The 16,389-nt window shown below is 39.1% G+C and overlaps 1 protein-coding gene across 1 annotated transcript in view; it reads left to right on the plus strand.

Moving 5' to 3' along the window:
- LRRC1 (leucine rich repeat containing 1) overlaps positions 1–16,389 on the plus strand; it is a 102,175-nt gene that overhangs the window by 62,392 nt on the left and 23,394 nt on the right. The window contains exons 5-6 of the mRNA XM_063442932.1: positions 11,477–11,533; positions 12,761–12,824. Coding sequence (XP_063299002.1) covers positions 11,477–11,533; positions 12,761–12,824 — 121 coding nt within the window. The remainder of the gene's footprint in view (positions 1–11,476; positions 11,534–12,760; positions 12,825–16,389) is intronic.

Below are 16,389 nucleotides of genomic sequence, written 5' to 3' on the forward strand. Positions count from 1 at the left end.
CCCCCCCCATTTACTAAATCCCAGTCCCCCCCCCATTTACTAAATCCCAGTCCCCCCCCCCATTTACTAAATCCCAGTCCCCCCCCCATTTACTAAATCCCAGTCCCCCCCCCCATTTACTAAATCCCAGTCCCCCCCCATTTACTAAATCCCAGTCCCCCCCCCCATTTACTAAATCCCAGTCCCCCCCCCATTTACTAAATCCCAGTCCCCCCCCCATTTACTAAATCCCAGTCCCCCCCCATTTACTAAATCCCAGTCCCCCCCCATTTACTAAATCCCAGTCCCCCCCCCATTTACTAAATCCCAGTCCCCCCCCATTTACTAAATCCCAGTCCCCCCCCATTTACTAAATCCCAGTCCCCCCCCATTTACTAAATCCCAGTCCCCCCCCCATTTACTAAATCCCAGTCCCCCCCCATTTACTAAATCCCAGTCCCCCCCCATTTACTAAATCCCAGTCCCCCCCCATTTACTAAATCCCAGTCCCCCCCCATTTACTAAATCCCAGTCCCCCCCCATTTACTAAATCCCAGTCCCCCCCCATTTACTAAATCCCAGTCCCCCCCCATTTACTAAATCCCAGTCCCCCCCATTTACTAAATCCCAGTCCCCCCCATTTACTAAATCCCAGTCCCCCCCATTTACTAAATCCCAGTCCCCCCCATTTACTAAATCCCAGTCCCCCCCCATATACTAAATCCCAGTCCCCCCCATATACTAAATCCCAGTCCCCCCCATATACTAAATCCCAGTCCCCCCCATATACTAAATCCCAGTCCCCCCCCATATACTAAATCCCAGTCCCCCCCATTTACTAAATCCCAGTCCCCCCATTTACTAAATCCCAGTCCCCCCCATTTACTAAATCCCAGTCCCCCCCCATTTACTAAATCCCAGTCCCCCTCCCCCATTTACTAAATCCCAGTCCCCCCCCCCCATTTACTAAATCCCAGTCCTTCCCGGGCGCGCACACACTCACTCACTCATTCTCTGGCAGGCGCGCACGCACACACTCACCCCCCTGACAGGCGCGCACGCACACACTCACTCACTCTCTGGCAGGCGCGCACGCACACTCTCACTCTCTGGCAGGCGCGCACGCACACTCTCACTCTCTGGCAGGCGCGCACGCACTCACTCTCACTCTCTGGCAGGCGCGCACGCACTCACTCTCACTCTCTGGCAGGCGCGCACGCACTCACTCTCACTCTCTGGCAGGCGCGCACGCACTCACTCTCACTCTCTGGCAGGCGCGCACGCACTCACTCTCACTCTCTGGCAGGCGCGCACGCACTCACTCTCACTTTCTGGCAGGCGCGCACGCACTCACTCTCACTCTCTGGCAGGCGCGCACGCACTCACTCTCACATAATTCCCTGGGGTCAAGTGGGATGTTCTATCTGGAGCTCAGGAACACTGAGCTCCCTCGCTGCCGCCGGTGTTCTGCTTCCTCTCCTCCGACCGGATCAATGATAGCAGAGTAAGCACCTGCAATGTAGGGCGGGCAGGTGCCTACTCTGCTTTTACACTAGGCATGTACTTGCGGGTCTCAAGGAGGTCCATTGTGCCGCGTGTTTGACATGCTTGCTGTAAAACATTGCCATTAAGCTTAATTATATAGCTTTATATATATATAGTTGCATAATATTGCTCCACCTCTCTCCCTCCCGCCACTCCTCTCCCCCTCCCCCGCCCTCCCCCGCACATTTTAGATTGCCCTTAGTTATGATTGGCAACAAGTTACCTTAAAGGGACACTCCATTGCCCAAATACAAAATAAATAAAAATCTGTGTTCATTAGATATACCCAAATGAATATTTGCATGCATTTAATAATGCATTGTTTTTATTGGGGATATATCTAAAATCAGCTTGCAAAAGCTGCAGTTCTCTTGTCTTCTGCCTTTGCAAGCTCTTTCCTTCTAACCCAGCCCAGACTTTCTGTGGCTGTCCAATCACAGACTTCCCAATACAGCTAAATGAGGAGTCATTGTAAGTCCGATGCTCTGGGTAATTGCTGCCTCTTGAGGTCCGCAGCATTGAGCTAAGGAAACCAGGAAGTAACATTACCTGTTGTCTGCTTGAAAGCTAAGGGAGTGTAACTATGTTAATTTATGAAAGTGTCAAAATCTGCACTTCTTGAAAAATGAAAATAAGAGGGGACACTCTTCACACATAAAACAAGCTGAATTAGTTTGTCTCCTTCCTGTGAGCGATTATCCTTGTCTGTTGCTGCAAAATATGCAATAAAGTTTATTTAAATTTCACAGAAGAACTTGTGCAAGCATATAAAGCACCATCCACATCAGTGTAATAAAAAAAAAGAAAAATAAAAAAAATACAAATTTGAATTTATTCTGAAGCATTGTCTTATAAATTTACCACAATAGCACCTAGTAACATTTATATAATAACCAATTATATCTGCTCATTTTCTTTGCATTCTATGATTTGCCTTCTGCATAGGTCATTATATTAAAAATATGAATACATTTTTAGGATTTTCTGCTTGTCCGAAAAATGAGAGGTTACAGCAGATTAAAACAGATTATATGTTTGGGATAATGTCTCACTCTTTGTGCTCCTTTTAGTCCTAAATAAAGCCCTGTAAAATCTGAGCGTTACCATGGTGATGTTGATAAAAGCTTAACATACATAGTAACAGAAAGGCTTAGAGGCTTACTGTCATCGATGATGGCTAGTATGCTGGCAATTTAAACATGGAAAATGTCACTAATTCTCTTGCTTACCTCTGTCCATTTGAATTATTTCTCATTGATGAGGAATTCAAATATGAGAGGAATAAAAGTTCAACTGAATATTGGATCAACAGAGTTATTTCATGCGGTGTCATTGCTGGTATCTGGGATGGAACTTGGGCAGAGTTCATAGTGGAAAACTACAATATAATTCTTACAAGGTTATTCACTCAAGTGAGAATTTCATGTTCAAGGTAAAAATGGCCAAGCTGAACACATTCTCCAAGTCATATATGCTTTTAATTTGGCCTTCAATGTGAAATTCACTTTAGTGAATCGCCTAGTTGGTTTAACTGTTTCTTAGACACACCCCAAGCTGTAGTTGAGGCAATTTGTAATGTTATAAAAAAAATATTTTCCAGGTAGGATTTTGTCACAGATCTTACTTTAACCACAGCCTTCTAGGGTAATCAAAGTCCACAGACACATTCAGCTCAGTTTTTCAGATTTATTTGGTGCAAAATATACAGGTGCTTCAAAATAAAATAAATAAAACAAAATCCCTTGCTCTTGTTTGAGCACTTACTAAACACAGTAATCACTATCTGGAATTGGGTGGCTTTCCCACTTAACAATTTACAATAACAAAATATCACTGCAAGACACACCATTCCTCTGGCTCTTTCTACCTCACTCTGCAGCAGGCTGATCCCTTATTTTAAAAGCCTGCCTGCTAATTGATCAGCTACAGGTGAGTATCAATTAGTTCACATCTCAGGAACTTCTAAGGTGTGTATAGAGACGTCCTGGTCTGGCTGTTAGATAGCAACTAGTGCTATTGGAGCACTGGCCCACGCTGCTCTCCAAATGCTCCAACTCAGGGACCCATACCGTGGGTGGCAGAGTACCCGGGGTTTAGAAAAGCAGGCCTAATATAACTTCCCTCAACAACCATTCCATGTTTTCTCACAATATGAAACGAGTGCTGCACTCACCTGAACATGCATACTATAAGGGTGCTGCTGGGGTCAATTCATACAGCAATTCACACAACGTATATATTTTTTAATTTACATTACGCACATGGAAAAGTGGTCTCCTTGTACAATAAAGCAGCACTATCATGGCCGCATCTGTTTTTTTGTTTTTGTTTGGTTTTTTAAACAGCCCAGGCAGCCCTCCCCTGGCAAATGAGGCCCCCGGGGGCCATGTGATCGCTCTCAAAGAGCGGTCACATGGCCCCCTATAGCTGGCTGTGGATCTGCCAGCAGGGGGACTGTCTGAAATGTCTGACAGTCCCCCTGTTGGTGGGAAATGTAAAAAAAAAAATTATTAAACATGTTTAAAATTAAATGTATTAATAAATATAATATATATACATCTTATATATGTAACATCATACGTAGTGTGTTTTGATATAAGTATATATATATATATATATGTATATATATATATGTATATGTGTGTATTAAAATACACTTAGAATGACGTTACATATATATGATGTATATTATATAAATAATAAATCTATATATATATTTTATAATATATACACGTATAATTACAATAATAAATCAAAGAATAAAATAAAATATTTAAAAAAAAATTAAATAAATTATATATACATATGTAATTTCATTCTAACTGTATTTTGATATATATATATATATATCTATATCAAAATACAGTTAGACTGACATTCTATATCTATATATAAAATACAAATAACCGCAAATATATATAGATAAATATATATATATATAGTTACATAAATAACTACATAAGTGTACACGTAGACTTTAAATACATATATATTAAAATTCTATGTGTATATTTAAGTAATATTTTAACATAATTATGCGATTTAATTAGTTAAAATTTGATTGACATGCCTGACAACCCAGGCAAAAAGTGCAGAGAATTTGAATTGCAAGCACTATATTTAACCCTGTAACTTTCCAAGACCCCATAAAACCTGTACATGGGGGGTAATGTTTTACTCGGGAGACTTCGCTGAACACAAATATTAGTGTTTCAAAATGGTAACTTGCATTACAACAATGATATTTTTAGTAAAAGTTATGTTTTTTGCATTTTTCACACATGAACGGCACTTTTACTGATGATATTATTGTTGTAATACAAGTTACCATTTTGAAACACTAATATTTGTGTTCAGCAAAGTCTCCTGAGTAAAACAGTACACCCCATGTACAGGTTCTATGGTGTTTTGGAAAGTTAAAAAGTCAAATATAAGGCTTGCATTTCATTTTTTTCACATCAACATTTGCCAGATTGGTTATGTTGCCTTTTGAGACCATATGGAAACCCAGGAATAAGAATTATCCCCATGATGACATACCATTTGCAAAAGTAGACAACCCAAGGTATTGCAAATGGGGTATGTCCTGTCATTTTTAGTAGCCACTTAGTTACAAATACTGGCCAAATATTAGTTTTTTGCATTTTTCACACAAAAACAAATATGAACGCTAACGATGGCCAGTGTTTGTGACTAAGTGGCTACTACAAAAGACTGGGCATACCCCACTTGCAATACCTTGGGTAGTCTACTTTTGCAAATGGCATGCCATCATGGGGGTAAATCTCATTCCTGTGCTACCACACGGTCTCAAAATTTCAATGTGAAAAAACTGAAAAAAGGAATGTGCTATATTTGACCCTTTAACTTTCCAAAACACCATAAAAAACTGTTGATGGGGGCTACTGTTGTACTTGTGAGACTTTGCTGAATCCAAATATGTGCTTTTTTTGCAGTAAAAGCGAACATATTATGACTTTTACAGCTAAAATGTAAGGCGGAACTACACATTTTATTTAAATTTTTTGTAAAATGTCTGTTTTTTTATTTTATTCATAATAAATTGTTTCATATATAAATATTTGATATGAAATGAAATCCCTGTTTCTTCTGAATAAAATGATATATAATAAGTATGGGTGCATATAATATGAAAGAGGTGAATTACGGTTGAACAGACATATAGCGCAAATTTCAGTTTTTGTTTACATTTTGTTTTGATCAGAACTTGTGCTATTGACTCCGTCCTTAAGGGGTTAAGATAACTATTCCATTAATAGTGTCATGATGTTTTCAGAAATGTAGATGCACAATTGGTTTATTTGTATTAACCTATGGTTCTCAAATATTTTAAAACTTTAGCTATTCTTTTTGTAGGAATATTCCATTAATACATATTAATCTCAGTAGTCACTTTTTCTACAAAGGGTTACTTCAACTTAAAAGTGCTCATTTTGGTGGGAGTCTGTATGTGCAGCATTTCTTCATATAACAGACGCTGTATATGCTGAGCCGTTCGTATGTGCTGGGGGGGGGGGGGGCTAATTACACCCCTGGCAACTGTGACTTTGTCAGACATTAGATGTCTGTTTACAGGAAGTGTTTAGGTAGGCCGTGCAAGTCACATGTGGTGTGACTAGGGCTGTGTAAACGGTGATTTAACTACTTAATGGCAGAGAATTGAGAAGTGAGACTGCAGGGGCATGATCTATACCAGGCATAGGCAACCTTCGGCACTGCAGATGTTTTGCCAGCATTATGGGTGTAAGTGCATTATGGGGGATGTAGTCCACAACATCTGGAGTGCCGAAGGTTGCCCTCCTCTGATCTATACACCAAAACAGCTTAATTAAGCTAAAGTTAGTTGTTTTGGTGCCCGTAGTGTGCATTTAATGGTGCAGATGTGTTTTATGTTTAGAGTAACCTGTCATTGGCAGCTTTACATGAACTGTCTGTTGATCATCCACTACTGGTGCTGCATATTTCGAAGTATTGTTGGTTTAGCTTTGTTTTTGTTTTTCCGGTTTCCTCTATGTAGCAAATGGTTACACTGTAACAATGCCTGCAGTTAAATCCCTGCAGTTCTTCTTTCAGATGAACAGTTCGTTATGATTCATGTTCACCTGAATCCTTGCCTCATGTGTTGTCTCAAATGGTGGCAAAATAATTTGTTAATTTTCCATGTGGTAGTTTTGTAGCAATTTTTCAGACTCTGTTGTTCTTGTTAACTCTTTTCCTCAAAGAGGGACCGATTATTATTATAATTAAAATGTTTATTGTATTTGTTTAATGTTTATTCTCATGTAGTTATCGGTATGAGTGTTCTGTATAATTATTTTCTGTTTTTTAAACATTCTACTTATTTGTCAATGGTTTTTCTTAGCGGGCATCAATTTTACATTTTAATTTATTCATCTGATCCAAACAAAATTATAAAATGTGTCTGTATATTGATTACAGAATGTTAACACTGGTATTTTATTTGGCAACTTTTACACTTAATACTTAACGCCTCCTCTCATTCTTCTAGTAGTGGGCTTATCATTAAACGGACACTCCAGGCACCATAAAAACGTTATCTAAATAAAGCTGTTTTGGTGCCAGGAAGCCCCTGGAAGCACTCTTGCCTCAAGGGGTTATACCATTCTCAAGTGGTTAAAGCCCTGTGTTGCCCTCAGTGCTGGTCTCCACTCCTCCTCCCCTGGCGGCTTCCTGCTTTTAATTTTTGAGATTCAGGAAGCGCACTGATTGACTGGCTGATAGCGGTCATCTGATGCTCTTAACAAATCAGTGACTCAGGATTCACTAAACTGGCTTGCACAATTTTTTATTTATTTTTTGCCATTTTGTGAAAGGGGAGTCACTGATTGGCTGAGAGCATCAGCTGATCACTCTCAACAGTCAGCAGCACCTTTGTCCTGGAGCACTTTGCATTTTCTCAATCTCAAAATTCAGAAGCTGGTAGTGGCCAGGGCAGGTGTAAAGACCAGCATTGGTGGCAGCTTAGGGTTAAAAAGTTGGAGAGCTGTGGTAAGAGTGACCAATCGCTGCACTTGTATTAGTACTTCATCCATAGGAATGAGGTTTTGGATGGCGCTGGATGTCCTCATGAAGAGCGTGAGGACGTCTAGCATCAGTTAGGCGACCAAAAGTAGTCTAGCAAGCAGGAAGTCCCTCTGGTTGCTATCTGGTAGACTGCCACTGGAGGTGGAGTTAACCATGGTAAGTACTCATTGCAGTTTATTTTAAAACTGCAATAATTACCACTGCAGGGTTAAGGGACCTGGGGCACTGCACCCAGACCACTTCACGGAGCTGAAGTGGTCTTAGTGGCAATAGTGAACTGTTTATGTCCATTAGCTGAACTTGCCTACTTTAACCCCTAAGGACACATGACATGTGTGACATGTCATAATTCCCTTTTATTCCAGAAGTTTGGTCATTAAGGGGTTAAAGTTTTATAGTATATCATTTATTCAAACTGTGTTGTTAAAGTAATTCCCCATAGACACCAATCATTAATGTAATTAAAATGTTAATTATATTTGGCAAGATTCCCATACCTTGTTAAATTAACCTGAGTATATAAATCTCACTTTTCTTGGTATACATGACATAGATAATGGTTTTCTTTTGCACCTTTTGATGAATGTACCTAATGAAAGCAAAAGTCCACCCTGCTAATGTAATTCCATCCCACTTTATTTCTTCCATGCCTTTTTCATGTATATAGTGTACAGCTACTCTTTCTATAACATATATTTAGCTGCCTTTAAATGGAAACCATGTATTTTAAATAACTGAAAAACTGTGCTCTGTATGTTCTCCTGTTTATTTCATTTTGCTTTTATTCATGTGTTGCGTTAGTAAACTGTCTTCTTACACTAAAGTGGCATCTTAATTTTATCTTTAGATCGTTTTCTTGATATGTTTTTCATTTAACTTTTTTAAATTAAACATCCTTTCTTGATACAAATAGGCTTGCTTTTAGTAAAAGTACAAACACAAATGCATCCTAATGGACATGCTATTATTTGTCTTAATTCAAATGATAAATTACATCAACCTGATACTGTTTCTGTCTAAAATATTGGCGTCACAGCAGCTCCCGTTGAGAAACATCCAACAAATTAGAAATAAATGCTTCCTAGGTCTAAATAATAACTCTTCCCCTCCTTCCCACCCCCCAAACCTTTAATTCGTAATGCGGCTATATTTTCTAACTGTGACACATAACAAATTACTGTCTGATATCAGTGGCGATTTAAACCACGATATCTGACCTTATTTTTAAATGTGTTGTAATAAATGGTCAGGCAATTGTGTAACTGTCATCATCACAGCAAGTTTTAATGTTACTGTTCTAGGCAAAATGCCATTTCATCCTCCCATGGGAGGCAGGCTCTTAGAGGTGGATTCTGGTTTTCCCCTCAACTTTAGGATTAATAAAGAAAACATTCTTAACTCTGAGGGGCAGTGAAGTTGCAAAGTAAACTTTCCTCATATTTTTAATTCATTTGAAAACCTTATTGCAATATGTTCGAGTATTTTGAAATAAACTATATGAATTAAATGTTTGAGATCTGCTTGATCGTGGGGATAGAAACCTAAAGGAACACTTAATAATAATTTTTAAAAATATATCTATCATTTATCTAACATATATTCCACGGTCCTGCAGTCAACCTTTAACCCCTTAAGGACACATGACGTGTGTGACATGTCATGATTCCCTTTTATTCCAGAAGTTTGGTCCTTAAGGGGTTAAGCGTGCTCACCAAGGTGAACCTCCAGTAAATAAGATAGTTTGCCACAAAGGAGAAAACTAAGTGGACTTCTTAAATGCACATTAATTTTATTGACTAATATAGAGGTTACATTAGATCAATGTTTAATTCCATGTGTGGCCTTTCAGCGGGATAACTTTTTTTTATTGAAAAAGTAAATACATATAGGCAAGGTAATCACCGCAAAGTTAATTGCCTGATATAGAATATGGGAAGAATTTCCTTGGTTTAAACCTGTACTTCCAGTAAGTAACTGACCTCGCTACAAAAATATACTTTTTAAAGTGTATTCAGAAGGATCCCTGTGTAGCCAATATTGAACACGGTCCATTGTCTCTATCCTTAGTCTACCCCTATTGAATGCTGCTTTTAAGTCTTTTCAATTCCATATTCAGCGTTATATTTGGAAAATAAAAAAAAGCCTCTTGATGCTAGAATATAGTTAGTCGTGATGATTTGTATGGGAAATAATTTTATACATATTATAAATTTACTCTTCTTGATACATTTGTGTAATTGTGAATGCCATTAAAACAGCACTATTAAAGAGTAATAAGAAACAAAATATTTGGAGAAAGATGCAAAGTATGACCGGATTTGTCATGGTCACACATAAACATCATGATATTCAGTTAAATGGTGCAAATGGCTAGCCACATAATAAACTAGAGGGAAAACATTGACCGGTTTAGATAAGATGGTTGAGAAAAAGTTGTAATATTCTTGATAGACTCCATTATGGAGTTCAAATGTTGTAGTTCTAGAAAATCTTTACGAAATGCTCAAACACTGCATTAGAATTTCATTGAAATTGCAAGTCAATAGATCACAAGACAAATAATGTACTGCTTTGTCTTACAGTAATTTCCTAAATTGACAAAAAGGCAACTGCCGTCATCAAGTTTCGATGCTACCTCCAGCTATTGCTAGTATTGGCTTTGGGAATAAGGCATTGTCTTGCTCATTGTGAGACAATATCTATGGAGGCTCCTGGGTTCTTGCAGGATCCGCCATAGACATCAGTGTTGTACTCTTGCACATGTGTGACAGTAGGGTACTGATTTGGGCTCCTAGTGGATGAAATCGTAGATGGATTTGCCAGCTGGGGGAACAACATCATCAGCTGCGTGTACTGCAATCCCGGGTCAGCGCATGGATGCAGCAATGTCACCATTGGGCGTCTTTTCAAAGTATGAAAAGACCCTGGAAGGTGATAAAGCCACATTAAAACAATATTGAAGGTTCCCTCAGGCATTAGGGGTCTGTGGCACAGGCTGCCTGAATTTGCACTCCCCAATGGGCAGTAGAGTGTTAGAGTTCCCCAGCAGACCCATTTGAGTCTGGCAGTCTTGTGAGCAATGCAAAGGCACCCCCAAGTTCCAGATGATCCTGACCTCTATAATAGATTATCTGTGTTGAAATAAATCTGTATAAGCCTAAATAAAAATACTTAAAGGGACACTCCAGGCACCCAGACCACTTCTGCCCATTGGAGTGGTCTGGGTGCCAACTCCCACTACCCTTAACCCTGCAAGTGTAATTAATGCAGTTTTTATAAACTGCAATAATTACCTTGTAGGGTTAAGTCCTACTCTAGTGGCTGTCTCTCTTAAGTGTTTTAAGTGACGCTGGACGTCCTCACGCTATTTGAGGATCTGCAGCGTTGCCAAAATCCACATAGGAAAGCATTGAATAATGCTTTCCTATGAGGAGGTCTAATGCGTGTGCGCGGCCATTGACGCGCATGCGAATTAGGTCTCCCCCGCCGGCTGTCGTTGGCGGGGAAGGGGAGTAGGCGGAGCCTGACTCAGCGCCGAGGGACATCGGCGCTGGACTCTGGTAAGTCACTGAAGGGGTTTTCCTGGCACTGGAGTGTCCCTTTAAATGATACTAAAAGTAAACAAGTTTATCGCTTTATTTTTTTCAGTAAATCGATTTTGAAGTTTAGTTTTATGAGTAGAATTAAAATAGATGAAACTTTTCTTTTTTTTTTTCTTCAAACATATAAAAACATTGCCATTTTAGATTTCTGTAAAATGTCCTTTCTATTTTCAATTCCCTTTTTGCTGAATGTAAATGTGTATATATATATATATATATTGAATATAATGCTGAAATATAAACCTCAAAGTCTAAAGTCTTTATTTTTAAATTTTTTTTTTTAGCTTAACTAACCTGGCATCGTTGGAGTTGAGAGAGAATTTACTGACCTACTTACCAGAGTAAGTTAAAGACTTTAAACTCCTGGAGTGTGTGAAAAAGACTTGTTTACACTTGCTGGCAGCGTTTTAATTATAAAATAGACAAAATTTGTTCCAGGGCCAGAAGACATGTAAAACCCAAATTAGGTTTTATAATTCACTTGTTGATGGATAACAAACCTATAATTGAATAATTAGTGCATCTTTTAAATGACTGATGAGTTGTAGAGCTCCAGCTTGCAATACAATTGTTTTGCTGTAACCTGAAATATCATTAACGCATACGCTGGCAGTGACAAGACATCAGCCATACTGCAGTCTGCGGTTTATTTTTATTTATTTATTTTTTCTCATTATGCTGTTCTGCATCACCTTTGAAGGAAATTTATATTTATTTTTACATGTTTTCTTTGGTGATATATTTTTAAAACTGTTGGCAATATCTTCAGCTCTCTTGTCTGCCGCTTTTGCAAGCCCTCTACTTTTTCCCCACCACAGACCTATTTGCTATAATTAAAGGTTTCTAATTGAGATGCCTCTGTGCTGGAGCTGTGAGTGCGCATGCCCAGGATTGCAATTGCGTTTTTTACTATTCTTCTAAATTAGCAGTATTAGAGGGGAAGGCAGGTCCACTCCAGAACAGGTTGCCTGACATTTATGTTGGGTCTGTGGCGGTAATTGAGGCGGATGAAAACCTCCCCGATTATAAAAGTGCAGCTTTCTATTGGAATCTTTACTTTTATGAACTGTCACAAACATGACACTCCAGACAAATAAAACACTTCAGCAAGCTGAAGTGCTTGATGTGTGTGGACTGTTCCATTAAGAGAGATAGTGTAGCATAGTCTTATACTTCAGTCCAGTGCCATCCATTTTGAATGCAGTAAAGCAGAGACAGAGGTAGAGGAGCAGACATTGGCATTCTCTCTTCTTTACCCAGCAACAAGGAGGCAAAGGATACCAAAGCTCTCCCAGTCACCTCTGGGCTGTTGGCACTCCCATTCTGCTTGCATTCATTGAAGGTTCCCACACACCATTACATTCAAAGGAGCACTTTAGCATTAGGACCTTGGGCTGGATACACGAGTATGTGTTTGACAACCTTGGCCATAAAGGTTTAATGGAAATATTCTTAAAGCTTGTCCTTGTCTTGCGCACAGCAGTTACTAGGTATGTGTTTTGATGTACGTTTGAATGTTTGATATATAAATCTGTCCTTGGCTCTAAACATCTGTTCTTTATTGACAGATCACTTTCAAAGCTACATAGGTTAGAAGAACTGGATTTAGGAAACAATGAGATCTATAATTTGGTAAGTCATCCCTACCCATCTTAATTTACTGATTAAATGTCATTGTTATCAGTGTTTATGCCAATTGAATTAAAAATCTTTTGGTTCTAATTTCATTCTTCTCATTCTTTTTAGTTAAGTATGCATGTCTGTATCTCATTTATTTAATCTGAAAATCTCATGTGAAGTAATGGTTTATTCATTGGTTTCTAAACCCAGGTTCGTTTAATATTATATATCAATTGATATTTTCAAATAAACTGATCAGCCACAACATTAAAACCACTGACAGGTGAAGTGAATAACATTGATTTTATCGTTACAATGGCACCTGTCATGGAGTAGGATACAGTAGGTAGCAAGTGAACAGTCAGTTCTTGAGTTTCATGTGTTGGAAGCAGAAAAAATGGGCAAATGAAAATACCAGAGTGAATTTATCAATTGCCAGGTAGTGCTGGCCCTGATAGAAAGGTGTTGGAACACAAAGTGTATCACAGCTAGCGGCATAGCCACAAACCTGGCAGAGTTCCCATGATGATACCATCCACTGCTGAAAGTGCCTTCAATGGGGAAGGTTGCCTGGTCTGATGAATCACATTTTCCTTTAAATCACGTGGATGGCCAGGTGCTTGTGCATAGTTTACATGTGGGAAGAAGGTAGGCCGGCGGATGCAGTGTTATCCTCCAGGCAATGTTCTGCTGGGAAATCTTGGGTCCTGGCATTCATGTTCATGTTACTTTGACACTTACCACCTACATGGAGATTGTTGCAGAACATGTACACCCCTTCATGGTAGTGGTGTTCCCTGATGGCAGTGGCTTCTTTCAGTGGGATTATGCACCCTGCCACTCTGCAAAATTTGTTCAGGAATGGGTTGTTACATGACAAAGAGTTAAAGATGTTGTGAGATGTGGTGGAACAACAAACTTGGTCCACGGGGCCCCACCTCACAACTTGCAGGCTTTAGCTGCCTCTATTGTCTTGGTGCTAAATACCACAGGACATGTTCAGAGATCTTGTGGTTTCCATGCGTCGATCCATCAGAGCTGTTATGGCTGCACGAGGGGGACCAACACGATATAAAGCATTTGGTTCTAATGCTTTTAGCTTGAAAAGGATCTCAGTTGAGCGCAAAAGTTGTATGTTTTTCCTGATTCCAATTACACTACTACATACGTGATCCTGAGTGCCTGGACTACATTTGTTTTACCATTAAAATTAATAGTGACAGACAGCACAGAGCTCTTTGTCCAAAAAAAAAAAAAGTACCCACACCACACCACCTCACCCTTTGCTTAATCAGTCACAAGGGCTATTGAGGGAGAGTAAAAGATAATAAATGCCTATATTTGGCAGGGGCCAGGATCTGCTGCTGCTATGCTCTGTGTTCAATCAAAGATGTCGTATTGTTTCTCTCACCTGTGGGCACTGTAAACCAAAACCCTGGTGCTATGAGCCAATGATGGCCCCTGAAAAGAGAGGCCAATAGCATGTCTTCAGTCATGGGCATATGGCTCTGCTGTCTAAATGACAACTCAATGGAAATTCATGAAATTCCTTCTGAAAGAACGCAGCATGTGCAAAACCTGTCGAAACAGGGCAAATTTCAAACCAGCCCAATTGTTTTGACATGCCTAAATGCTTTCAAGTAAGCTTCTCCAAACAGCTACCAATGAAGGGTGAGAGGCCCCGCAGAACTGAAACCTATTACAGAATAAAAGAAACATGTTTTTTTTTTTTTTCCTCATATTTTTTTTTTCGTTTGCCACCCTCCCCTTCAGAAAAAAATAATCTTGTTTCTAATCTACTGCAAATAATTTCATCCGCCCCCACACATAAATACTGGTGTTGCGCTGCACCAACTGCCCCTATTGATGAGCCTCCACTGGAATTCATTCAACCGTCTCATATAAGGAAGTCTTAAAAACAGCCTCCTTCTGCACTGTGGCTTTTACTATTTTTTTTTTATTCAAGTACAAATGGCTTCCCCAAAGCAAGTGACTTTCACATGTCAGAGACTCCACTAAGGATTGTTTGCTTTGCATTTTCTAGAAATAGTACTTCACAGACAATCTACATTCCTGCCTAACTATTGGTAATAGCCGAATAGATTGCCAGTTTTTTATGCTTCTTAAAAGTTTCCTAATTAACTATGCCATTATTACTAAGAGTGAACCTCTCTATAATGTAGGGAAAAGGCCTTTGCAGAAAAATACATTTAAATGTTGAGCTGACAATATAATGTCCGACAGTCTTCGAGGCTAGTTATTACCTAGACTTGTTCACAGTAAAAGAAAAATGATTTGTCTGAAAACTTTTTTTTTTTGGTTTGAATTAAACTTGTTCATTTTGGAAAAACTATTCAGAACACGAACATTGTGACCAGCTGTAAAATCTAGGGATGCCTACAGAAACTGAGATGAATAAAATATAAATATTATGTATATAAAGTGCTGATTATATACATGCTATTCAATTATTGTGAGCTTTTATCCACCTCCCTTCCCACACACTAAAAAGTAAATGTTGCTTTAGCGTCTTGTGTTTGATCTGAATAATGTTGTTGAATTAAAGTAGGAGATGATTCCTGGATCCTTCATTTTATGGCAGCGTGATCAGCTAGGCACCTTGTAAAGCAGTGTGAATCACAGACATTATTTTAGGCATGCTTGTTTACTTTGTTGCTCTAACACACCCAGGTGTAGTTTCGTACAAAGTTTAAGTACTGCTTAGTGCTTCGTTTAATGTAGGCGTCTGCAAACAGGACTAATGTAGGTTATATTTTTTCCTCCCTTGAAAACAATTACAGGAGTTTCTAGCTATCCTGCTGATGCGGCTTGCCCATGGTGTGGCAATCACACAAAATTAAACAAAGCTTGTAATGGAATTGGAATTTGTTAAAACGTGACATTAGTTATTTTCAAAACGTTTGTAGTCACCTCCACTTTTGAATGGGTGGAGATATTTTGTATACTACAACTGGAACCATTACCTTAACTTCCAATCTATGCTCCTAAAGTGAGTGCCTCATCTATATTGCTGCTAGAATATCCATACTCCGCCTAGCTTCTAATCTGAAAATACTGTTTCAATTATCTTTGGAAGTACTGAGGTCTATGCATCATAACCACTTTGAATTGCAATGTCCATAGTGCCTAGAAGTCCATAAGTCCACTCTCATTACTGATAACTATAGCAATTTCCATATGTCTCTGCAGCTTTAAGATGGCACACCTGGTCTGTCAGGCACCTAGAACATTTCTTTTTGGGTTGTCTTATTTTATTTATGTCCACATTGTTAGTGTGCTTTCCTCAAGTACAGTAGGCAGAGCTCTCTTACCTGCTTGAATGTACAGAATGTGCCTGTGCTGTCTGTGCCTCTGTCGATGGTAAACTGGTATGGCTGCTGTTTATAATATAGTTAAAATAATTGTATGTGGTGACTGGAACTGAGAATGAGGGTACACAACTGATCCCATAAAACCTCACAACTGTCCACTTGTGAAAAGTCTGTGTTCTCTTTAGACTACATATCTTCAGTTTCAAAATGCTGTTTATTATGCATCAGCAGGCAACTTCTCACAA

This window comes from Pelobates fuscus, chromosome 2, assembly GCF_036172605.1.
Source record: "Pelobates fuscus isolate aPelFus1 chromosome 2, aPelFus1.pri, whole genome shotgun sequence".
Taxonomy (NCBI): domain Eukaryota; kingdom Metazoa; phylum Chordata; class Amphibia; order Anura; family Pelobatidae; genus Pelobates; species Pelobates fuscus.